The following is a 25,206-nucleotide window of genomic DNA, read 5'->3' as shown; positions in this document are numbered from 1 at the left end:
ACTGCTGGGCATGTGTCAGCAAACGCAGAAATGGCCGACTTCCGCACAAAGGTGGCGTCTGAACAGGGTGGGGTGTGGGGGTTTGGGGAAAGGGGCAGAAGGTGACATTTTAAGGAAAACTAAGAAGCCACTATCTGGTTTGGTAGGTTTCAGAGATTCTTTATAGCTTTGTGATTTTATGAATAAAATCTCAACAGGGGAAACCTGGTGGGGACAAGGAGACCAGCAGACTGGCAGGAAGGACTGGACAGTAGGGGAGAGAGCACTCCTGCCGCCACGGGTGCTGCCTGCCCTGTCCACCCCTGGGAGGACCAGTGTCCATGACTAGACCGAATCCAGGCCCCGCCCTCACACGGCCCTGCCCGGAGGAAGCGTGTGCCACAGTGACAAGAGGCACGGGAAGGAGGGGCTGATGGGGCAGGACAGACAAGGGGCCCGCACTGATCCTGAGGCTTCTTTGCCCCCCCACTGGGTACCCGAGGCAGACCTCAGGCCAGCCCTGTCCTGCAAGCGTCCCTCTGGCACTTAGGGGGACTGCCTCCTGAGTCTCAGAGACGGAAACCCGCTCTCCTCGAGCACCACAGTGCGGTGCGGGGACACACTCCCAGCTCTGAGCTGCCGGGCCTGGGACGTTTGTGTTGTGGCGTCTCATCTTTGGTCAGGACATTCAGACCCTTTGCCATATTCTCGGAACTCTGTGGAGCCTGACGAAGGATCCAGATCCCAGTGCTGGCCCCCAAACCCGGGTGCGTCTGGCCGCAGTTGATAGCCATTTGTTCACGGTGGATCAGTTGCTTAAGACCATGTCCCTCCCTGATGTCTCTGGTCCAGAGAAAGGCCACAGCACCCCGCAGTTGGCTTTCTGGACCCACTGTCCAGTTGCCCTCCGGGGACTCACCTTGGAAACTCGAGGTTGCACATGCAGGTTCCACGGGGGCTCCCGCACCACAGTGCGCCCTGAAGTAAGGTTTTCAGCCCAAGAAGCCTGTTCAGGCCGACAGGCAGGTGGGTTTCTTGGGGGCAGGCCGTGCGGGGGTTTGCCAGGATCGGGCTTGTCCAAAGGGTCTGGCAAAGGGCGCAGAGTCCAGCTCAGGCTGGCAGAGGGCTGATTTCTCTTTCTTACCATGTGTCTCCAACAGAGAGGACAGGCGTGGGGAGATTTTGTCTGGACTCAGGAAATCCATCAGCCTCTGGGAGTCATAAGCTGTTACACTCGAAGGGCACCCACAGCCTCAACAGCAGCTTGGGATGGGATCGTCTCTCTAAGTCTCTGACTTGGCCCTGAAATGTGACCCTGGCCCCTCTCCCCATGCTCTGTGGTGCTCAGCTGCAAGGCACATTGTGACCACCGTCTGAGAGCCTTCCCAGGGGACACGCTAATGGCCTCTGCCTTTCCAGGAAGTTCTAACATTTTATTTACACAAAGACCAAAGGGGTAGCAGAGACAAAAATTAAAAAGGCAGCTGTCAGTTTGGTGACAGGCAGGGCACAGGGCCCATGGAACCCCAAAAGTAGCCCATGGCCTCAGGGTCTTACATGGGGATCCCCACAGAGGACATGCAGACCAGGCTCACACTGCTGCCGGGAGGCCTCAGCAGTGAAGTTGTGGGCGACTCAGAGCCCCTGGAGCAGGCGGACCCTTTCCTTGACCTGCCTGCAAAGACCCCGTCGGCCACGGGGGGGCGCAATTTCATGCTGCATCCCCTGCTGCTCCTCACCCCAGTGTCACTCCCAGGCTTCCTGGGAGGGGACCAGTTAGAAAAGACCAGGTCAGATTTGACTTTAGAGGTGTGAAGCCCCTCAATTTCCCTCCCTCTTGGGAGGTTTAATTAGAATAAACCACCTGCCCTTCTAGCCAACCTAATCTCAAAGCTGCAACTCTGAAGGTAACCCTTCCAGTGCACTGCCTCAGAAACCTAAGAGGTGGCCACTCACTCACCCAACAGGCTGTTCACGGTTCCAAAGAACCTGTTAAAAGTTTCCATGTCTTCCGTTCTGCCTGGGAAAAAGGTAGGCTTCAATGCCAGTTACCCTTTAGTGTGATCAGTGAATCACATCTTTATTCGCATTCCGAAGTCTCTCCCTGCCCCTGTGCTCGGGTCTGTGGGCGTCTCACGCTGAGCTGAGCACTGGCCCCGAGGGGTGGCGGGTACTGGAAACCCTCTGCTTTTCTGTGGAAAAGCGGACCGCAGTCTGCAGGTCTGGACCCTGAAAAGACAGCCACCTCTCCCGGGGTGTTCTGTGCTCGCTGGCCCGACGTTCCGTGTGCTGTTGCTGCCCGGTGGTGGGGGGGTGCCAGCACTACAGAGGGACACTGTCCCAGGGACAGTGCTGCTGACTCCTGGGATGAGTGGAGACCTCCCGAGACAAGGTCTGCAGCAGACGGTGCTCGCTCTGCCTGGGGCACCCAGGCTGGCACTGAGACCCAGAGGTGAGGGCGAGGCGGAGGCCCAGGTGGTGCCATGGAGGGGGGTGCCACCCAAGGTCGGGCAGGGGAGGTGCACGGCACATTGTCCCCCCATGAGACCAGCTGTGAGTCGGGGTGCAGGGACCAATTCCAGTGTGGCCGGGAAGGCTGCAGATCATAAAGTGACCACTAAGTTGGCATCAAAGATGTGAGGTTGTCAAAGCCACAACAGCTGAGAATGGCTGCAGTGGGCTGCGGCTGGAGAAAGTGCGGCCGGCGGTTGTACAAGAGAGGGTGCTCTGGGGGTGGCTCGGCCAGGAGCTCTGTCTCACGGAAGGGCCTCTTTGCTGCGAAACCTCCAAGGCACTCACATAGCATATTTCTGTGTCCACTCTCTCGCTAGTCTGTTGTATCTGGGGGGAAAAGCAGAGCGGGTGACACCCTCATTCAGAACGGTCACTTCCTGTGCACTCAGAGGCGAGAACAGAACTGATGCAGGGGACCGCCGCTGCCTCTTGGCAAACAGGAAGGACTAGCGAGTGGGCAAAATAAACGTACTGGTGTGAGGCTGTGTCGTTTGTGACCATAAACCCCTTACGAGGTGAGTCCTGATATTTCTCCATAACTGTCTGCTACAGGGGACTCAGTAGTGTACCAAACCCCCTCCCTTCCTCTCTCCTGTCCTACAGCATGGATGAGGAGGGTCAGGAGAACAACCATGGAGGTCAGCCAGGAGCAGCCCAGGCTGCCCAGCACACAGGCTTTGGAGCCTCCCGCCCCTGAGCAGACCTGGTGCCCACGGAGGGCTGTGGAAGTGTGTGTGTTTATTCCCACTGCTGAGTGAGGTCTGGAGCAGTGAGGTTGTAAGACAGATTTGCAGCCACAAAGGGCAATGAAGAAACCACTTCTGGTATGTCTCAAGTATCTCATAGTAAGTGGTAAAATAAATAAGTACAGTTTATAATCTAGTCAACTAAAAATTATGCTGTCATTGTGGGAAACTCAATGAGGGAAATAGTAACATCTATCAAACTTTCAAGATTAATATAAGTTGAAAAAAAAACACTTTCTGTCTCTTCTTGAAATCTCTTCAGACAGAAGAGAATTCATAAACTGAAAGACTCACTGGAAGTGTTCTTTGGAAGAAGCAGCAACTACCACTCCCCACCCCGCCCCCCCCCCCCCCGCCCCCGCCCCGCCCCGCATCATCCGCTGAGACCCAGCACTGCTCACGGGCCTCAGCTCTGACTCCAGGGCCAGGCCAGGTCCTTTCTTCCACTGTCTGTGCCTCACCCTCAAAGCCATCCGTCCCCTGGGGCTCCAGTGTGCGTGGCTATGCCTGGCATAATGGCTTCTACTGCTCTGGGACTGGTCACTAGTTTGAACAGAGTTGAGGCGGCAAGGGTAAACAGTGGGGTAAAGACAGTCTTCAATGAGTGGTGTTGGCACAACTGGACACATAACGTGCAAAAAAATGAATCTAGACCACTTTCTTACACCATATACAAAAGTAAACTCAAAATAGATGAAAGACTTAAATATAGACCTGAAACCATAAATTCCTAGTAGAAAACATACACAGTAAGCTCTTTGACATGCCTCTTAGCAATATATTTTTGGATATCTCTCCTTGAGCAAGGGAAACAAGAAAAAATGAACAAATGATACTACATCACACTAAAAAGTGCACAGCGAAGGAAACCATCAACAAAACGAGAAGACAACCTACTGAATGGGAGAAGACATTTGCCAATGCTGCATTCAGTAAGAAACTCATACAACTTAACACCAAAAAAAAAATATGATTTAAAAATGGGTCAAGAACCTGAACAGACACTTTCTCCAAAGAAGACATACAGATGGCCAAGAGACATAAAAAAATGCTCAACATTACTAATCATCAGAGATACAAATTAAAACCACAATGAAATACCACCTCACACCTGTCAGAATGGCTGTCATCAATAAATGAGCCAAAAAAAAGTGTTGATGAGGATGTGGAGAAAAGGGAGCCCTAGCACACTGTTGGTGGGAATGCAGACTGGTGCAGCCACTGTGGGAAGCAGTAGGAAGGGTCCTCAAAAAAGTAAACATAGAGCTGTCACACGATCCAGCAATTCCACTTCTGGGTATTTATCCAAATAAAACCACTAATTCGAAAAGATGTAGCTGAGCACCCCTATGTCCGTTGCAGCATTGTTTACAATAGCCAGGATACAGAAGCAGCCCACGTGTGCATCAGTAGATGAGTGGGTAAAGAAGGTGTAGTATGTATACAGTGGAACACTACTTGGTCATCCAAAATAATGAAATCCTGCCATTTTCGACAACATGGATGAACTGGAGGGTATTATGCTAAGTGATATGTGAGTCAGAGAAAAACAGGTATTGCGTAATCTCACTTGTATTTGGAATCTTAAAAAACCAAGTGAATAAACAAGAACATAACCAGAGGGTCTGTCAGTGAAACCCTGGCACACTGCTGACGGCTGAGCCTGCGTCGGGAACCGGCCCGGCTGTGCTCCGGCCGGCCTGGCCTTGGCCTGGCCCTGCATCTCTGCAAAGATACTCTGGCTTACCCTGCAAGCTTCAGAATTTAATCTGGAATGTTCTTGTTATATGCTTCTTAGTCCATGCTTGGCTGACCACTGGCTTTGCTGCCTCAAGGGCAGGCCTGGCAATAATGCTTTAGGGTTTGGTGCCAGCAGCTGATGAGCTGCCAAGGAGGGTGAACAGGTTTTATCTCCTCCCTTCTCAGAGCCAAAGGGCATGTTCACCAGAGAGTGGGAATCTGAACCCAGGACACCCACTGGGAGGCCCAGGCTTGGGCAGGAAGTGGTTTGCCGGAACCTGGTCAGCCAAGAGGCACCAGCCCAGGGTGGGTAGCCCCGAGGCTCAAAGGGGCCCAAGGGGGGTGCATACTTCTCTCTGTTGGCCTTGTAGGTGTGGGCGATCTCTGGCATCAGAGGGTCGTCAGGGTTGGGGTCGCTGAGCAGGGCACAGATGGACAAGAGCACTGGGAAGAGAAGCAAAGCCGGGTCAGCCCTGAGACTGCCAGCTGCCCTGGGTCTGGAGAGCCCCCAGTTCAAGATCTCTATGGACGGATTGAGAATCTTCCCTTCAACATCCCGTCTGAATTATTCGGACTGACTCCTCAATAGTCATGAAAGTATTCTCTCGGCTCATCTATGGGCTGAAGGGCAGCTTTATGCCTCCTGCTCTGGGGAACCCACAGGGGCCACACACCTTTGGTGCTAGGTCTCCGGGCCTGTTTGCTTATTGGGAAATGGGGACCCAGAGTGTTCAGGGGCCCAAGGAGGGGTGGGTAGCTCTCCCTCTGGACTCACCACGCAGCCTTCGAAAGCCTGTCCCGCTAGGGGCCTGTCCCGCCCCAGCCCTTGCTGGCTGCTGGAAGCTCTGCTCTGCCTGCTTTGCTCCACACCCACCTCGGCTGTCTCTTGGGCTCTGGGCCCGGTGTCTCTTGGGCAGATTTTTTCACCGTCTCACCCACCCGACTGACAGGACATTCATGCTGTCTACACCTAAGTTTGGCCTTTTCGTTCAGAAGGGCTATCTGTATTTCTGAAGCCCCGTTGAGACTGGTGTCTAATTGCAGGCGGAGATGTGTTCAGCACACTGCTTGGTGGCGGGTAATTCCTCAAGACTGTGAGGCTCCATGTGGGGGTAGGGGAGGGGCCTGCCTCTCCTTCCTTCTGAGGCTTAGGTCAGAATCCGTGATGGGTAGATGAACAAATGAGGGAACAGAGAAGGCAATGCAGTGTTTTCCATTCTTATTTCTAGAGAAACATGCTCATAAAACCAGTATTCCCTCCTTGCACCCAAGCAACGGTCAGGCCGGAGCCCCCCAAGCAACCGGTCGGTGTGGACACAGTCAGTGCAGGAACAGGGCCCCCACGCCCTCTCCTGGGAGCTCTGGAAAGCCACCTGCTCTCTCTGAGCCTGTTTCCTCCAGGGACGTGGGGCCGAAAGCTGCTGCAAGAGCCGTGGGCGTGGGACAGGGCCTGCGAGGCACATCAGAGCCTGGCACACGTCCTGGCAGCTACCTTTGGACACCGTCAGTGATGGAGACCACAAGGACTGCAGGACATCGAGGCAGATGCTGCCGTTGCTGCTGACGTTGGGGTGGTAGATTTTGGTGGTGAAAGCAACCTGCAGGTTGAGAGACCTCGAGTCAGTCAGGCCACAGGAACATTCTAGACCTTAAATGCAGACGGCGTCTGGAGAAGGAACCGAGTGAGGCTGCAGTGGCTGCTGCTGGGCCTATGTCTGGCTCTGCACAGTCCTGGGTGAGTGGGACCCCCACCTGAACCCTCACAGGACAGAGGTGGGGGACAACCTGTTCTCACCCCACACGTGGCAGAGTTGTGGCTGGGGAGCCTGAGGGGCTTCTGCACGCAGCTCAGACACAAGGCCCATGCAGGGCCCAGGGTACGACTCACACTCGGACATCAAGGTGCCGCTCTGGGCAGTGAGACCCAGCATGAGCCCTGAGCCGTGGGGCCCTGACACAGGCTCAGGACTCCCATGAAGTCTTGCCAAAGGGCATAACCTCTGTCCAATCCTGAGAAAACACCGCAGACTCAAAATGAGGGACATTTGGTAAGATAACGGGTGAACACTCTTCACAAGCAGCAAGGTCATGGAAGCCCAGGGGAAACTGAGGCAGACTGTGACGGTGAAGGAACACGACAAGGCAGGCGGGACGGATGTCAGCACGAGCAGGGAAAACGTGACTGGTGTGGTCAGCCTGGTCCAGAGCTCTGAGGCCACAGCCGACTCCTGGGCCGGGCGACGGAGCTCTAGTCACAAGGAGGCTGGCGTCAGGGAGAGCTGGGGGAGGGACTCTGCTATGTTTGCGATTTTCTCTGAGTCTAAAGTTAATTTTTAAAAAGTCTTAGCAAATATAAGCTGACACATCCGATGCTTCTTGGGTTACTTGGTTTATGCTAGCCACAGAAAGCTATCAAAAATAGTCTCACGCTTATACCGAACAATTAAATCTGATCCTTAATATTTGATATTTGGCCAGTGAGCCTACTGATAAGGGATTGTTGGGAGCCAGTCACGCAGTTTGAAAACAAACGTCGGTCCCCGCTCTGCTCTGCCTGCGGACCCACCGCAGAGCCTCTCTGTGGTGTGAGAGCTTGGGCCTGGCACACGGCAGGCGACACACCAAGGCTGGCAGAGAACTGCCGGCGGCGAGCGCTCCGGCAGAGGGCACCACCGCGTGCAGGCGTGCGGCCCGTGGACAGTGCGTGGGAGTCTGGCCCTGCCCGTGGACAGTGCGTGGGAGTCTGGCACAGCGATGTCTTCATCTTCTCCTTGTTTAGATATTACACAGCACTGCTACTAACGCATTCTTTGCAAAACCTTAAAAGTGCTCCACATGTTGACAGTAAGTATATCAAGCAACACAGTGTCTTTGGTATATATTAGACTTTTGTTCTTCATGTATCTGTAATTTCATTTTTTTAATATATTTTATTGATTATGCTATTACAGTTGTCCCATTTCCCCCCCTTCACTCCCCTCCACCCTGCACACCTCCTCCCACCCACATTCCCCCCCTTTAGTTCATGTCTATGGGTCGGACATGTAAGTTCTTTGGTTTCTACATTTCCCATACTATTCTTAACCTCCCCCTGTCTATTTTCTACCTACCATCTATGCTACTTATTCTCTGAACCTTTTCTCCCCTCTCCCCCTCCCACTCCCCTGTTGATAACCCTGCATGTGATCTCCATTTCTGTGGTTCTGTTCCTATTCTAGTTGTTTGCTTAGTTTGCTTTTTGTTTTTGTTTTAGGTGTGGTTGTTAATGATTGTGAGTTTGCTGCCATTTTACTGTTCATGTTTCTTCTTCTTTTTCTTAGATAAATCCTTTAATATTTCATTTAATAAAGGCTTGGTGATGATGAGCTCCTTTAACTTGACCTTATCTGAAAAGCACTGTATCTGCCCTTCCATTCTCAATGAAAGCTTTGCTGGATAGAGCAATCTTGGGTGTAAGTCCTTGCCTTTCATGACTTGGAATACTTCTTTCCAGCCCCTTCTTGCCTGTAAGGTCTCTTTTGAGAAATCAGCTGACAGTCTTATGGGAACTCCTTTGTAGGTAACTCTCTCCTTTTCTCTTGCTGCTTCTAAGATTCTCTCCTTATTTTTAATCCTGGGTAATGTAATGATGATGTGCCTTGATGTGTGCTTCCTTGGGTCCAACTTCTCTGGGACTCTCTGAGGTTCCTGGACTTCCTGGAAGTCTATTTCCTTTGCCAGATTGGGGAAGTTCTCCTTTACTATTTGTTCACATAAGTTTTCCACTTGTTGCTCTTCCTCTTCTCCTTCTGGTATCCCTACAATTCGGGTGTTGGAATGTTTAAAGATGTCCTGGAGGTTCCTAAGCCTCTCCTCATTTTTTTGAATTTTTGTTTCTTCATTCTTTTCTGGTTGAATGTTTCTTTCTTCCTTCTGGCCCACACCATTTATTAGAATCCCAGTTTCCTTCCCATCACTATTGGTTCCCTGTACATTTTCCTTTATTTCACTTAGTGTAGCCTTCGTTTTTTCATCTAACTTGCAACCAAACCCAACCAATTCTGTGAGCATCCAGATTACCAATGTTTTGAACTGTGCGTCTGATAGGTTGGCTACCTCTTCATTGCTTAGTTGTATTTTTTGTGGCGCTTTGATCCGTTCTTTCATTTGGGCCATTTTTTTTATGCACTTGTTATGTAGTGAGGGGCGGAGCCTTAGGTGTTCACCCAGGCGGGGTAACCCACGTAGCTGCGTTGTGACACTGTATGTGGGGGAGGGTCTGAGAGGGAACAGTGCTGCTTGCTCCGCTCTCTGCCGGATTTCAGTCACTTTCCCTGCTCCCCACAAGCAAATTGGGCCCTTCTGGTGCTGATTCCTTGGTGGGTGGGTTTGTGTATGCTCTGGGACCCTGTGGGTCTCTCCAGTGAATTCTCTTGTGAGGCTGGGAGTTTCTCCCGCTGCCTCTTCCCCCACAGGTGTTTTCAATCAGTGGTTTGGGGCTTTATTTCCCTGTGCTACAGCCCTGGGTTGCGCAGTCCATCCTGTTCCCCAATAGTTTCTCCCGGTTTATCTGCAGGTGAATGTGGGACCACCCAGTCCACAACCTGCTGCAGCCTCGCGCACCCTGCTCCACAATCCGCTGCCTCACTGGGTCCGCCAGCCACCGCCTTGCCTAGTCCTCTCTGCCCAGCTGCCTGTCTCCACCCCTCCTACCGGTCTGGATGAATCTTTCTTTAACTCCTTGGTTGTCCAACTTCCATACAGTTGATTTTTCTGTCAGTTCTGGTTGTTTTTTGTTTTTAAATTGTTGTTCTTTTTTTGGTTGTGCAAGGAGACACAGTATGTCTACCTATGCCTCCATCTTGGCCGGAAGTCTCATTTTCTTTTTAAATATAAAATTTTGCTTTTGTTACAACTAACTTAGGATTCTTCAGTACTAGCCTGGTGTACATAAACACAAGAATCTGTGTTGTTGGAGGATAATGTCCTTTCTCAGACTGTGGTTGTAGTCATCCCTGTTCTTAAAGTGTATTTAAGATTTTATTTATTTACTTATTTATAGAATGAGGGGAAGGGAGGGCAAAGGGGAGGGGGAGAAACCTCAGTGTTCAAAAGATACAGCAATTGGTTCCTCTAGAGCAGCCCCAGCTGGGGACTTGGCCCGCAACCCAGGCATGTCCCCTGACCAGGAATCAAACCAGTGATCTTTCAGCTCGCAGGCTTGCACTTGATCTGCTCAGCCACACCAGCCAGGGCCAGTTCTAAACGTTTTTTTATAAAACAGAATACAACTTCAAATTTCCTTTGCATCAAGGTGTATCCAAAACATTAATGATGCCCAGCCCACTAAGCCACTCCAGTCAGGGGCCCAGGGCTTTTTCTGCTAAGAAATAAGTCAGGCAGAGAAAGTCAGATACCTATGATTTCACTTATATGTGGAATCTAAGAAACAACATAACCAGCAAAACAAAACCAGGCTCATAAGACACAGAGATCACCCTGAAGGTTGCCAGAGGGGCAGGTGTTGGGGACAGGGCAAAGGAGGTGGAAGGGCTGAGAAGCACAGACCGGTGGTTACAGAACAGCCACAGGGGCCACAGGGCACACAGCCAATGATACCGCAGTAACAGTACGGTGCCAGGCGGGTACTAGATCCACCGGGGGGAACACTTCCTAAGTTATGTAAACACTTTGTAAATTGTGTAAATGTCTCACCACTATGCTGTACACACGAAATATAGTATTGAATATTAACTCTAATTTTTAAAAAATTAAAATAATTGGCTGATGCATCAATTTCCTCATTAATAGCCAGAATTGATATTTTTATGTAAAAATAATAAAAATATGTGCATGGTGGGGCAAAGGTATGTTTACACTTGTGAGTATGCAAAACCCAGAGTTTATTCGTGTATCATTAAGTCTTCTGTTATTTGCCATACGAACAACTAAACCTACTTTTGCCTGGCCCTGCATTGGTGTCTGCAGAGAAAACCTGGAGGAATGTATACCGGGCAATTAGCTGTGGTCTTCTCCATGGGTAGGTTTATGGAAGGCTGATTTCCATCTGCACACTAGGTCCCCAATGTCCTAATTTTAAAATAATCAACTGACCAGTTTTGCAATCAGGCATATAAACAATTTAAAGTGATGTGAACCCACACACACCATGGTATCCACCTCTGGCCTGCTGCCTGTCCTGTTGGCTGCACCGCGGAGCTTCTAGAATCCACCTCTTCCCCTCAGCCCCATGCACCCACCCACTGTCAGCCTCCTCCTTAGAGCCTGACTCCTGACTCCTGACTCCTGGGGCCCCTCTGGCCTGCTCCCTGCTCTGTGATCCCTGACATGCTCAGGGTGACCACCCCCCACCCCGCGCCCACCACCCCCTGCCGCTCTGTGCTTCTCCTGAGCACCGGCCACACAGACAGGACTGCTCCCTTATGAGTCAGGACCCCTCTGGGTTCAGCTCTGGTGTGTGGTGGGCAGTAGTCCTACTGGGCCATGATGGTGGAGCAGGTCCCTCCCTTCTCCCTCCTGTTGGTGGCACTGTCCTCTCTTGCAGACTTTGCTGGTGAGATGGGGTGTGTAGGAAGGGAGGTGACTTGCCAGGGTCCTGCTGAGGCGTAGGGGTCCCATCACTGTAGGGCATGAGCAGCCTTCCTGGGCTCCAACTCCTACAGACCAGCAGCAACTGCCCCCCCCACCCCATTTTTACACCCCGTACATCCCAGGACATTGTCCAGTGCCCCTGGGCAGGGGCTGAGAGTCCCTGCCCTAGACTGACGGGGATGCAGAGAAAGGGGCCAGACTCAGCCACAACCATGAAGAGCACTGTCCAGCCAGGGCTCCAGGGGAGGCCCCACCTCGGGGACTGCCCGGAGTCTAGGGTGTAATGTCCTGGGGGCTGTGACCGTGCGGGTGGGTGAGGCCCTCAGAAGTCCACGTGCAGCTTTCTGCACCGGCGCCTGCAGGTGCCCCGTGCTGTCGTCCAGCCGCGCTCACCTTAGGGGGTTTGAAGGGGTAATCTGTGGGAAAGTGGATGTTCAGGAAGAAAACGCCTCCTTGGTAAGGGCTTTCGTTCTGGAAGGATGAGACACGGGAGGCAGGTTAGCGTGCCCAGAAGTGTCCAGGGAGGACGTGGACAGGGTGGCACTCAGCAGCTACTACCTACCGGGCCGGTGATGGTGGCCTGCCAGTAGAACCCTACAAGAAAGAGAGGGGTGGGTGTCAGAGACTTCCCACACAGTGTCCGCCTCACCCCAGGAGCTGCTCCTGACATGAGTGCGCCCCAGGAGCCCCCCAAGACGCCAAGACTCCCAGACGCTCCGCAGGTCTGTGTGCAGGGAATGGCTGATCACGAGGAAGGCTGCAGAGGAGCATCGGCCGAGGGGGAAGCCCAGACACAGAGCTCCCACTGTCCTCTGCTCCAGAGTCAGGGTGTGTCACCATCCTGGCACCGACATGTAACAATGTGCAGAGCACTGGCTGCAGGGGAGGTTCCTCGGTCAGCACGACCAATACACAGACTGCCCGTGCAGCTGATGTGCAGCCCCTGGTGGGAACCACGTGGCTGGTCTCCCTAGACCATGCCCTTGGTGTGGGTCAGAGTCCCCGGAAAGACAGGCAGGCAGTTCTACCCGGCAGAACACCTCAGAGACCCCCCTCCCAGAGGCTGAGGCTACAAGCAAGACGTTTCTGACAGTAAATTCTTCACTAACAAAGTGCCAGTCAACTATAGTTTACTCTTCTCTTTGCACAGAATTAAGCCTTAGGTTGGCTTCAGCCACTTTCCATGTTACTTTTATGTCTCTCTCATACCCCTTCCTTTTCCCCTGGGTTCAGTCTGAAGCCAAGGGTCTCCCTTCAGGTGTCAACGCCCACGGCCCTGGGGCCTGGATAGGCTAACCTCCCACCCTGCTGTCCTCTCCCACAGCACCCCTGGCAGTGCCCAGGGCCGGGAACTGGATGACAGGCCCACGATAAGCCTCTCTTGTTCTCCCTTCCCTCCTCTCTCTCTCTAGAAAATCATCAGCTGAGGACATTTTGTCATTGCTTTTAGAGAGACAGGAAGGGAAAGAGAGAAACATCGATGAGAGAGAGAGCCATCAACTGGTTGCCTCTGGTACAGGCCTGGACCAGGGATCAAATGCTCCAACCTGCAGCCACGCCGGCCAGGGCTTCCCTTCTCTTGCCGCACGTCAGGCCTGGGGCTCTCTCTGGCACCTCAGGCCGCTGGTACTGCCCTGCCCAGCCCTGGAGGAGCTCCCGTGCACTCTGCAGGGCTGGCCTCGGGGGGCCAGTGGCTTACTGCCAAGCTCCCAGGACAACCGTCTTTGTGGAAAGTGCCTACTTGCCCAATGAGTGGGCTGCTGAGACCACCTGCAGGGTATGTTACTCTCTGGGGAATTCTGTCTTACAGCCCCGTGATGGTGTGGAAGTAGCCCCAGGCTTCAGACCTGCCCTGGGCTCCTGCCACCTGGTCAAACACCCCACAGGCTCTCCCTCAACAGCAGGACAGGAAATCACCAAGGCGTGACGACAGCGAGTGCAGAGACCGAAGGGGAGGTTCTCCCGACTCCTAGAGGGGCTCGGAGACAGTCAGGGCAGCCCAGGACCTTCTCGGCACGTCGAGAAAGTGGTATGCAAGAGCACACCTCTACCTGCAACGAGGCTGCCTGAGCTGACCAAAGTGTCACTACTTTTGCTTTTGACTATTTTTTTTGCCAACTCATGCTAATTATTAGCTGTGGTTGGCAGGTAGACATACCTTTCCCTAATAACACTACAGATTGAATCCTTTATTAAGTGGTTTTGATGATTAACATACCGGAAACTGGGAACCCATATTAGAGATTTTGGAGAGTAGATAATAAAGGTGGTTCCTTCTGGTGAATACTTTGAGAGTCTCTGGTCCTGTCACTTGAACTCCCGAGGGCTGTGGGGGGCTAAGCAGGGTTTGGTGGTGTGGTCAGAAGAGAGGGCCCCAAAAGAGAGGAAGAGAGAGGAAATTGCAAGGGCTCTTGGAAAGGGGCTGTTTGCCCACGGGGAGGCGGGAAATAGCCCAAGGCTGCACACAGCTCATCCTTGAGGTGCTGAGCAGGGAGGGGACGTGGGTGCCCTCCAGGAATGATGCTGCCTCCTGCGGGGGCTGCCGTAAAGGGGAGAAGGCTCGGTGCAGGGCAGGCGGAGGGTGCCACTAGGAAGCTGAGCTGAGTCAGGACCAGCTCAGTCTTACCAGCCACCCTAGTTTGGCATTGTTGTCACAAGTAATAGGGAGAGAAAGATGCTACGGAGACCTGGGATACTTGAAAAGACAGCATGGATCAGGTGACAAGCAGGACCAGGAAGCAGAGGTGCCACAGCCACCTTGTTCATCAGACTGTCACACATGTCTTCGCACCTCCCCTCTCAGTGCCCCTCCTGCCCACCCCAGGTGCTCTGAGCCTCACGCAGCCCACAGCACATGCATGTGACACCACCCCCCTTTCCTTCCAGCTTTGTGAGACTGCTCTCTCTTTACTGCAGTAACACAGACATCACGCACTGGGGACGAGAGAGCCACGGGGGCGGGCGGTGGTGGTGGCTGCAGAGCAGCGTGAATGTTTTTGACAAGGCTGTGTGTGAGAGGCTGGTTAAGATGGTAAACTCTGTAATGTGCATTTTAACACAATAAAACAACCCATTGAATGTCATCTTGGCCAACTGAAATGAGTCAATGCTGTCCAGCCACCACCACTACCCATTCTGACAAGCCTTTCATGGTTCCAGGCAGAAAACCTGTACCATCTCCACCCCCTCAGCCCCATGGGCCACGGTCCACCTTCTGTCTCCCTGCACTGGCCTAGTGCAGAGATGTCATGGGACTGGAACCACATGCTAGTCCTTTTGTGTGTGACTTGTATGACTAGTATGCTTTCAAGGCTCACCCATGCTACAGCCCATGTCAGAACTTCTTTCCTTTCTATGGCTAAACTGCACGCTGTTGTATGCCTATGCCACATTTGCTCACTTGTTCATCTGGGGATGGGCACTGAGGCCTTTGGGTGACTGTGAGTGAGGGTGCAATGCACGTTGGCACACGACTTCTGTATGAGTCCCTGTTCTCAGGTCTCGGGTGTCTGTGGAGGATACCACCCTTCTTTGACACCAGCTCACAGTGAAGACAAGGGAGAGTGGAGGCGGGATGCGAACAGAGTATGCACTTGGAGAGCCCTTGTGCTGCGTGGCACGGCCTCGACTGGTCAGCTGTAAAGGGGAGCAGGGGGCCGGCCGGCGTTCCACTGGGGAGGAGCGGAACTGAGGGAAAAGCTCCGATACTGCCCTCCCCTTGGCAGAGGTGAGGGTCATGCCTCATGCAGCAGCAGGTCCTCTAGCAGCAGGTTCATGACTGTCTTTACCGTTCATGACCACTTTAAGACCACAAGTTTTTGTTGGTCAGAGGCACTTTGCAAAAGCCAAGGTGCTTCAGGACAGGGTGGCTTTCTGGTGACCCAGTGGTGGTTTCAGGCACCATCTTGATCCGCCAGACCATGAACTCAATGCATCTAATGAAAAATCAGTTCACAAGCCAATTAGGGAAAACAATGGGTTTTCTTAAAAAAGTGCTGGACTCATCAGTCCCGGGGTCTTGACTGAAAGCTCCTGAGGCCTGGAGCCTGAAAGATACTTACAATCGTCTCCCACAGGTCCGGCGGAGCACTGGGCTGGAGGGTCCCTCTGCAGGTCTGTTAATTCCTAGAACATGAGAAGTGGGCCCAGAGTTGGTGTGTGCTGGGATGCTGCTCTGCACCCCACTCCGCTGGGACAGAAGTGCACTTTCCTGGTGGGAGGGGCTCCTAGGCCCCAGGAGGGGGCTGGCCTGGCTAATGGACACGACAGCCCTGAAGGTCTGCTCATGGCTGAGAAGATACCTGACAAGTATGTGTTATCATTTCTATTCTGTAAGTCAGGAAATTGAAATGTGAGGAGATTGAGCTGCCAATGCAAGGTCACAAAGCTGAGAAGGCAGGGTGAAGAGTTCTGTATGTGTGCCTCCCCTCAAGTCTCCTCTTTTACCCACTCAGGTGGAGAAGGGCAGGGTTTTAGCTCTGAGCTCCCGAATAGTGTGTGGAAGCACCTACCCCAGGGCAGGTGCTCAATTACGGACAGAACTCCTGTGTTTCAGTCTCCTTCTCCCTCCCACCCGAACCACCACTGTGTGTGTGGCTGTCCCAGGGCTCTGAGTAGGAGACTAAGGACACGTGAGTCAGTCTAGCACAGCCACCCTATGTACCTGTATACATAAAAAAGGAATGACACCATAGCTAGTTGCCTTTATGAGACACCAACTTCTGGCCTCAATGCCCAAGTTACCCTGGTCCGGCATGAGCCTCAAAGCCCAAGCTTTTGGGCAGTGACTCTCAAACTTCAGCTTGCATATATGAACATGTTTCCTAATATTCTCCATCCTCCCAGGTTCCAGGCAGATCCAGGTAAACTTTTGGGGATTTCCAGAGAGGTTCTAAAGCGCAGGAAGGAGGCACCCACCACAGTCCATCAGGTGGCAGGGAGACTCCTCAGGGGATGGAAACTTCGGGGTCTGGAGAACATGCGCACATTTCAGACCTGGCTGGTGACACTCCTCCTACCTGAGCGATCCTGAAAATGAGCTCAACCACAAAGATCCTTCTGATCCCACCTGCTGAGTCCCCGCATGTTGACTAGTCTAGTCTCCCCGCTCCCCGCTCTCTGGCCACCTGAGCTTGCCCCACTCCCCCTCAAATACTGGCCATGGAGTGTTTACACTGCATTAGCTAGCAAGCAATACAGATCGAGGCTATGTTTTATTGGAGGGTTGGTTTATAAACATCTATCACTTCTCAGTACCTAAAGTGTCCAAGTGGTTGCCCTTGGTAGGCAGGTAGTAGGCAGCATTATTAGTTGTCACAATAGAAATGAACTTGGGCAACAACTAGTCACATGAGGGGCCAGAGGACGGCTTATAGATGCAGGGTGGCTACAGACCTCAGCACCGCCCCCCCCCCCCCGCCCGCCCCACTATGTGCAATGCTGACAGAAGGGCTGTCAGGGCAAATCCTGGACAGACTACACGCAGAGCAGGACCCCAGCCCCTCTGCACGTGTGCACGGGCTGTCCCGTCCTTAGATCGCGTGTCCCTCTTTAGGGGTGTGGTGAGTGGTTATTAAGATGGTGCTTCCTGAAAGACTGTGAGTCTTGATAGACTCCACCCAGCACCGAGGAGTTTCAAATGCTAACTGGGATTTTTAGGAAGCGCACTATGATTTGAAAAACACAGATCCAAACATTCCCGCGCTTCCCTTAAAGGGGACTACGACCGAAGTGGCGCCACCCCTCCGAGCCCGCCCCACGTACTCCGGCGCCACGTGACCCAGGCCCCGCCCCCAGCGGGACGCGAGCCCCACGGGATGCCGGCCCCGCCCCGTCCGCCGTTTTAAAATTCACTTATTTATTTCTTTACTTATTTATGGGGCGGGGGAGGGAAGGAGGAAGCGAGAGAAGGGGGAGTACGCGAGAGAAACGTTGATTTGCAGCCCCACTCATCTGTGTACCCATTGGCTGCTCTAGTTTGTGCCCTGCCCAGGGAGGTGCCCGCAACTGGCGCGAAAACAGACGGCGCTCCCACCCGCGGAGCCCCCAGCCCAGGGCCCTAGCCCCGCCCCCTTAAGGCTGGGCCGGCGGCGGCTCCGCCTCCTTCGGTGGCACCTCTGCCAACGGTCGCTGAACGGTTGTGACCGACCGGCCCGCGAACGACGCTTCAGACGCAAGGAGCTTGAGGACCGGAGGGCTCCTGACCTTCTGGATCCGCTTCAGCGCCATTCTTTCCCTGCTGCCGGGGACCGGCCAGCCGGCTCAGGGCTGCCAGAGGCTGCCCGCTGCCGCCTCCGCTGCCGCCGCCGCCGCCGCCGCCGCCGCGCAGCGCTGCTGGAGGGAACCGCCCCCGAGCGCGGGCGCCGCGGGGCACTGTGGGCCGGCGTCCGCCTGGGGGCGCCGCGGGGCCCTGTGGAGCTGCGGCCTGCGCGCTGGGGGAGGTGGGTGGGGAGTACCGGGGCGGCAGCTGTGCTCTCGGTGCCCGCTTCTGGGCACCCTCCCCGGCTGTCACGTAGTGGTTCTCAGCCCTGCCTTGAACTTGAGTTCGTAAGTATTCACAGCCTTTTAAGTGGTAGGTGTCAAATGTATCCCAGCTGTTTCCATGGAAACGCAAGGAACTCCGAGGAGTGCTCAGCGGGCCTGGAGATGCGCGTTTCCGGCCCTGTGCAGATGATTTTGGTGCGGCCGTGAACCCACCGTATCCGAACTTAGGTCTCTGTCCTCGTTCCCTTTTCCCATCACCTGCAGGCATGCAGGACTGAGCTTTACAAACTGGGTTAGGAACAATTAGTGTGTCACGAAGTAAGTGCAATGTGTTGCAACCAACATTTAAAAAGAAAAAGCTAAATAAATAAATAAATAAATAAAAAGCAAGCCCTGGCGGATGTGGCTCAGTGGGTTGAGCGCGGGCCTGCAAACCAAAGGGCCATCAGTTCAGTTCCCAGTCAGCGCACAAACCCGGGTTGTGGGCCAGGTCTCCAGCAGGGGGCGTGCAAGGCAACCACACGCTACAAAACCTTTTAAAACATAAATACAAAGTAGAGTACAAAAATCAGTGGGTCTCACGTTGTAAAGATTTTGGAAGTTCTGTTCTGTACGAGTGTAGATAGTGATCCTCCGAACTTAGACCCTTTGAGACTGAAGTGAGGTGCAATGTAACTACACCAGGACCAGAGGTGTGCTCTGAGGCTGCCCCTGGCCAAACAGGACATGTGGTCACCTACATGTGTGTACTCAAGGTCCAGACATGTCCATGGGCTGCTGGCCAAGTCCCTAGCTTCCATTCTCTCATTCCGCCAGCCTCTCTTACACACACTTTCGTGAACTGTCCCTCTAAAAGGTACGTCTTACCATGACACATCCCTGCCCAAAACTGCACGGATGCCCCGTGGCCTGCAAGGGTCACATCCACCGGCATCTGAGGCCCTTCGGCAGCTGTATTGTCCCGCCAGGCTGGGAAGCTATCATCGTTTCCGTCACCGCCCCCACTGCATTCCTTCACTCGCGGCTGCCCTCTGTCTGCAAAGCCCCTCTTTTTTTCCCCTAAAGCGGAGCCATCACTCACCTTGCAAACCCAGTTCAAGCGTCACCGCCCACCCCAATGGCTCTGAGAGAGCTCCTTTCCTCGTTACTGTGCAGCACAGATTCCTGTCTGTCGTGACTCATCACACACACTTTGTTTGCACAGCTGTGCCCCATGAAACAAATGATCCTACATTTCCCTGTGTTTACATATTCCTGTCGAACACAGACCTCAATTTCAATGATGGTTATCTCCGGATGGTGACTTTACTAGTGATGTTAACTTCCAAAATTTACTCAGAGAATTTGCGACACTTGGTTAACACAGAGAAAGGAAAGAAATTTGTGTTGAATAGCAACGAAAATTTCATTTCTACTTTCTGTTGGCAGTCTAGTGCATATTTCTCTAAACTTTTAATACATAGTGTTTTATTTTTTAAATCTATTTCTTTTTTTAATCTCTTTTAAAAATATTTTATTTATTTATTTTTAGAGAGACAAGGGAGGGAGAAAGAGAGAGAGAGAGAGACAGACAGACAGACATCAATGTGTGATTGCTGTGGGGCCGTGGCCTGCAACCCAGGCATGTGCCCTGACTGGGAATCGAACCTGTGATGCTTTGGTTTGCAGCCTGTGCTCAATCCACTGAGCTACGCCAGCCAGGCATAGTGTTTTATTTTGAAATAATTTTATTTAAAAAGAGTTTCTACTGATTTTTTTTAGAGAGAGGAGGAGAAACAGATTTATTGTTCCACTTATGCATTCTTTGGTGGCTTCTTAAATCTTTTTTAATGTATTGATTTTAGAGAAGGAGAGAGAGCAAGGGGGGAACCCACTGATCTGTTGCTGTATATACCCATGCATTCATGGGTTGCTCCTTGCACTTGCCCCTGGCTTGAGATGGAAGCCAGGACCCAGGTGTATTGGGACGATGCTCTAAACAACTGAGCAACCCAGCCAGGGCTATGGGTTGCTTCGTGTATGTGCCCTGACGGGGCACCAACCTGCAACCTGGGCAATTGGAATGACACCCTAACCAACTGAGCTACCTGGCCAGGGCTGGAAGTAATTTTAGATGTACCAAACTGTTGCAAATATTAAAAAAGATTTTAAAATTGATAAATTGGACTTCAAAAAAATTTAAAACTTTTGTGCTTTAAACTGCACCATCAAGGAAGCAGAAAAACCCCACAGAACAGGAGCAAGCATTTGCAAATGATGTATTTGATAAGGGTTTGGTGACCAGAATCCTTAATGGAACTCTTAGAACTAAAAAAACAAACAAACAAAAACAAAACAAAACAAAACAAAAAACAAAACTGGGCAAAGGATCTGAATGGAAATTTCTTCAAAGAAAATAGCGATTAAGTACATTAAACAAAAAAGGTCAACTTCATTAGCCACTAGGGAAATGGAAATGAAAGCCACAGTTAGATACAACTTCACATCCTCTATCATGGCTGTAATCCGAAGGACAGACAACTACAGTTTTGCTGAGGATGCAGAGAGGAGCCCTCACACTGTCACTGGTGGGAATGCAAAGTGGTGCAGCTACTTCAGAAAAGTTCGGCAGTTCCTTAAAAAGTTAAACAGAATTGTGTGACCTAGCAGTTCCATTCTTAGGTATATACCCGAGAGAAAATGAAACATGTCCACACAGAAACTTAAACACGTGTGTTTATAAGGTGCATTTTTCATTCTAGTCAAGAAGGTCAAAACAACCCAAATGTTGACTGAATAAACAAGAATGTGATATATTCACACAATGGCATCTTTTTGGCAATAAGAAGGAATAAAGTTCCACTACAGCATGGACATATGGGGTCACTGGGGTCGTCATAACCAAGTATTACAAACTGTGGCCTACCAGAGAGATGTCGCCTCACAGTTTGGAGGCTAGAAGTCTGAAATCAAGGTGTTGGCAGGGTTGGCCCCTCTGAGGGCTGGGAGGGAGGATCTTGAAAGCCTCTCTGCTTCTGGGCCTCAGGCATTCCTGGGCCTGTAGACTGTGTTCTTCCTGTGTCCTCAGATCATCTTTACATCTGTCTCTGTGTCCAGGCTCCCCTTTTTTATAAGAACTCGGTCACGTTGGGTTAGGCCCTTCCCGAATTACCTCATCGTACCTTGCTCTCTGCAAAGACCCAATTTTCAAATAAATTCACATTCACAGATACTGGGCATTAGGATTTCCAAATCTCTTTTTGGGAGGGGAGACACACTTCGATATATAACAGGAAGCCCTGGCTGGCGTAGCTCAGTGGATTGAGCATGGGCAGGGAGCCAAAGTGTCCCAGGTTCGATTCCCAGCCAGGGTACATGCATGGGTTGCAGGCCATAACCCCCAGCAACCGCACATTGATGTTTCTCTCTCTCTCCCTCTCTCTCTCCCTCTCTCCCTCTCTCTCTCCCCCTCCCTTCCCTCTCTAAAAATAAATAAATACAATCTAAAAATAAAGAAGATAGAACTAAAAGTATTAATTATTTAAAAATATATAACGGGATAAAACTTGAAAACATTATGCAAAGGTCAAATATTGTATGATTCCATTTATATGAAATGTTCGGCATAGGCAACTCTATAAAGACAGAAAGTACTTTAGTGGTTGCCTAGGGCTGAGGGAGTCTGGGAATAGTCAGTGATTGCTCGCGGGGAAATTTTCTGTCTGTAAAGCTCTTTAAAAGGTAAGGACAAGAATGCACAGAGTTCTTGTACACACGCCCTTTACCCAGTTCACCGCCACACTACTGTATTGTAGGACTGTAACAGAATTATGCAGAACATTAACATCTGTACAGTGCTGCAAACAGTTTGCAGACCTCATTCCAACCTCACTACCTTACTGCGTCCTTTCTCAGTGCAGGACCTGACTGAGGATCCCGTGTGCGTTTGTTCCTCTGCCACTTTAGCCTCCTGCAATTTTAAACAATTCGTTAGTGTTTCTTTGTCTTTTGGCACTTTTGAAGTATTGGAAAGTCATTTTGTAGCATGTCCCTCCATCTGGGTGTTCTGGTTGAGGAGACTGGAGTCAGGGGTCTGCAGGGGACTGTGGCCGCAGTGATGAGCGCCCTTCTCGCTGCGTCAGGCGGTTCAGAGGGTGCACGGCATTGACAAGTATGGCTGGGCAAGTCGGACCACCTTGTTGGTATTTCTCAGATTTCTCCATTGTAAAGTTTTACAAATCTCATTTTAAATAAGTAGCTTGTGGGGAGAAACTTCGAGACTTGTACTAATAAATATCTTTTTTTAAGATTTTTTAAATTTAGTTTTAGAGAGGGGAAGGGAGGGAGAGAGAAACATTAATGTGTGGTTGTCTCTCACACACCCCCCACCAGGGAGTTGATTGGAAACCCAGGCATGTGCCTTGACTGGGAATTGAACCGGCAACCCTTTGGTTTGCAGGCCAGCGCTCCACACCAGCCAGGGCAGTAAATATCTTATTTTTTGTCATACTTTCACCCACTAGTTTTAGATGCCATTCTTGCCTACAGCAGTGATTAACGTGATATTTACCAGGTGGTCACCCTATTTCTAATTTACTTGCCACATTTGTTAAGTGACATGTTACTGAAAGGAAGAGCTGCCCTTTCTCCCCCATGTAGTTATGTTGTTTATGTAAGTAGGGACTCCTGGGTACTCATGCTGTCTGTGTCATCCCACCTGTGTCGCTCCACCTGTCTCTCACCTGGTCATTGAGAGGCGGTGAGAGGGCCTCCGGGATGGCCCCAGCCCTCCCATATCCTTGTGCTCAGGCCCCTGTGTAACCTCCTCTCCTTGAGTGGGGCTGGGTGTAGTGGTGTTTCTAATGATTAGGAAAGGTGATGAGATGTCACTCCTCGGATGAGGGTACAGGGAAGACTGGCTTCCATGTTCGGCCACTTCTCTTCTCTACTTCCCCTGACGGGAGCCGGTGGCCATGCTGTGTGCTGCCCTCTGCAGATGCCTTGCAGCACGGAACGGGTCACGGCCCCTGGAAACAGCTGGGAAAGACTGAGGCCTTCAGTCCGAGACCCTCAGAACCCAATCCTGTTGCCACGGTTTGAACGAGCCTGGAAGCAAACCCTTCCCCGCTCATGCGCTGAGATGACCCTGGCTGACAGCATGACTGCCATGCCCTGAAAGCCCCGAGCCAGAGGAACTTGAGCAGTTTGCTGTGACTTCCGTAAGAACACCACCGACTGGGGACTGTACGGTGGCGCTTGCTCCGCAGAGCTCTGGAGGGTGGAAGTCCAAGAGCAGGGTTTGTCCACCATGGTTTCTGGTGAGGGCTCTCTCCTGGCTGCGTGCATAGCACTTTTCTTGCTTTGGGTCCACGCAGTCTTTCCTTGGTGCACGTACACAGGGAGTGGTGGGCGGCCTAGCTCTCTGGTGTCTCTTGTAAGGGCACTGGTCCTATGGGACCTCATTTAACCTTAATTATTTCCCAGAGGCCCCGTCTCCCAGCATAGCCACACTAGAGGTCAGGGCTTCATTGTCTGAACTTAGGGGAAAGAAACACCCAGTCCCCAACGATAATGAGGGGCTGCATGCTTTCCCCAGCTGGGAGCAGGAATGCAGCAGGTTTGCTCTCACTGCTACTGCCCCACACTGTACTGGAGGCTCTAGCCATGTCTGTAAGGCAGGGAAAAAATGAAAAGGCAGAGAGGGGAAAGAAATAAAAATGTCTTTCTTCACAGGTGACATGCTTGTCCCCACACAAAACCTGAGGGAGGTTACAAACAGCTCCTAGAACTACTCCCAGTTCTAGTAGCTGTGATGACTAGTAGACATCAGCCATATTTCTATGTGCTAGAGACACAGCCAGAAATTGGAATAACAAAAAAATCAGCCCTTGCTGGCGTGGCTCAGTGGATTGAGTGACAGCCTGCAAATCAAAAGGTCGCTGGTTGGATTCCCAGTCAGGGCACAGGTCTGGGCTGCAGGCCAGGTCCCCAGTTGGGTACATGTGAGTGGCAACCACACACTGATGCTTCTCTCCCTCTCTTTCTTCTTTCTTTTCCCTTCCCCTCTCTCTAAAAATAAATAAAACCTTAATTTTTTTAAAAAGTCAATTCTGCCAATCTCTGCCTTTTGATTGAACGATGTAACCTATTTACAGTTAAAATAATTGCTGATGAGAAAGAACTTACTGCCATTTTGCTGTTCTTTTAAATGTCCTTCCAGCTGCAACCAGAACCAAAGTTGCTCCCTCCCCACTTACCCCGTGCCCCCCAGCAAAGACCCTGGGTCACCAGGAACCGGAACACCGTAACCCTTTCAGAAGCAGAAGCAGAAGCAGAGGGTGGTCCTGTGGCGACTCCCCTGCCCACCAGCGGTGAAGCTCTTCCAGGTAGGACTGGCCTTCCCTGCGCTTCCCAAGCCTGTGCCCCGTCGGGTTCCCCAGTCCCCACGCCCCCACCGCCTGGAACCGGAGGGAGCACAGCCGAGGGAGGCAGCCTGTTGGAGACCAGGGCCGTCAACTGCCGCACTGGAAGGGGCGGGGGCAAGAGCGCGCAAAGACGCAAGAGAATCTCCTGCCAGTTCGAAGACGGCTCTTTCTTGCTTGAGTTGTTGGCTCGGTTGCTGTAAAACTTTGGGTTTCAAAGCCCCTAAATGAGAGCGCGGCACCCACTCTGCCATTTTGCGGAATACTGGGTTTTGACCCATCAAATAGGCCATGATAAGGAAAGATGTGAAATTTATGGAGGGTTTTGGGAAGGTGGCCCCTGCTCAGTGTTGGCGACCGTGCTGGGAGACGGTGTGTGTGGTAGGCACCTACGTAGGGGTGTGTGTGCACAGGTACATGACGTGTGTCCGTATCTGTGTTGTTCAGAGACATCTGTGTCGGAAAGGATTTAAAAACACTGGTATCACCTGCCCGAGACGTTCAACTCCAGAAACTTGGCTTAAGGAAATGATCAGGCACGTGGGGATGTTTCTGCTACGAGGACGCTCGCCGTCCACGGGGTTCAGGATCCTGAGTCGCGCACGAGGGGCTGGCTACACGGACGAGAGCCCACCGCACGGTGGAATGCCACGCACCCACTAGCGCTCATGTTTCAGTTTCAGGGAACTTATATTAATAATTATTTTAAACTCTATCTTAAAACCAAAAAGATTAATTTAAAGAAATTATGC

The 25,206-nt window shown here is 51.8% G+C and overlaps 1 protein-coding gene across 3 annotated transcripts; it reads right to left on the bottom strand.

The window, feature by feature from the left end:
• Nucleotides 1-62: 62 nt before the first annotated feature.
• On the bottom strand, nucleotides 63-17,982 carry UBE2D4 (ubiquitin conjugating enzyme E2 D4 (putative)). 3 transcript variants are annotated; one of them, XM_028504192.2, is made up of 7 exons: nucleotides 17,775-17,960; nucleotides 15,632-15,695; nucleotides 12,133-12,164; nucleotides 11,964-12,041; nucleotides 6,472-6,577; nucleotides 5,330-5,423; nucleotides 63-2,820 (listed from the first exon to the last, which is right to left on the bottom strand). In XM_028504192.2, the coding sequence occupies exons 1-7, from the start codon at nucleotides 17,796-17,798 to the stop codon at nucleotides 2,775-2,777; spliced, it is 444 nt and encodes a 147-aa protein (XP_028359993.1). In that variant the 5' UTR covers nucleotides 17,799-17,960; the 3' UTR covers nucleotides 63-2,774. The 3 variants fall into 3 exon arrangements, with proteins under 3 accessions (XP_028359993.1, XP_035866233.1, XP_035866234.1); XM_036010340.1 differs by lacking the exon at nucleotides 63-2,820 and having other exon boundaries at nucleotides 4,668-5,423; nucleotides 17,775-17,971; XM_036010341.1 differs by lacking the exons at nucleotides 63-2,820; nucleotides 6,472-6,577; nucleotides 11,964-12,041; nucleotides 12,133-12,164 and having other exon boundaries at nucleotides 4,668-5,423; nucleotides 17,775-17,982.
• Nucleotides 17,983-25,206: the final 7,224 nt, after the last annotated feature.

This window comes from Phyllostomus discolor, chromosome 10 (assembly GCF_004126475.2).
Source record: "Phyllostomus discolor isolate MPI-MPIP mPhyDis1 chromosome 10, mPhyDis1.pri.v3, whole genome shotgun sequence".
NCBI classification, from domain to species: Eukaryota; Metazoa; Chordata; class Mammalia; order Chiroptera; family Phyllostomidae; genus Phyllostomus; species Phyllostomus discolor.
This window is presented reverse-complemented; position numbering and strand designations above follow the sequence as displayed.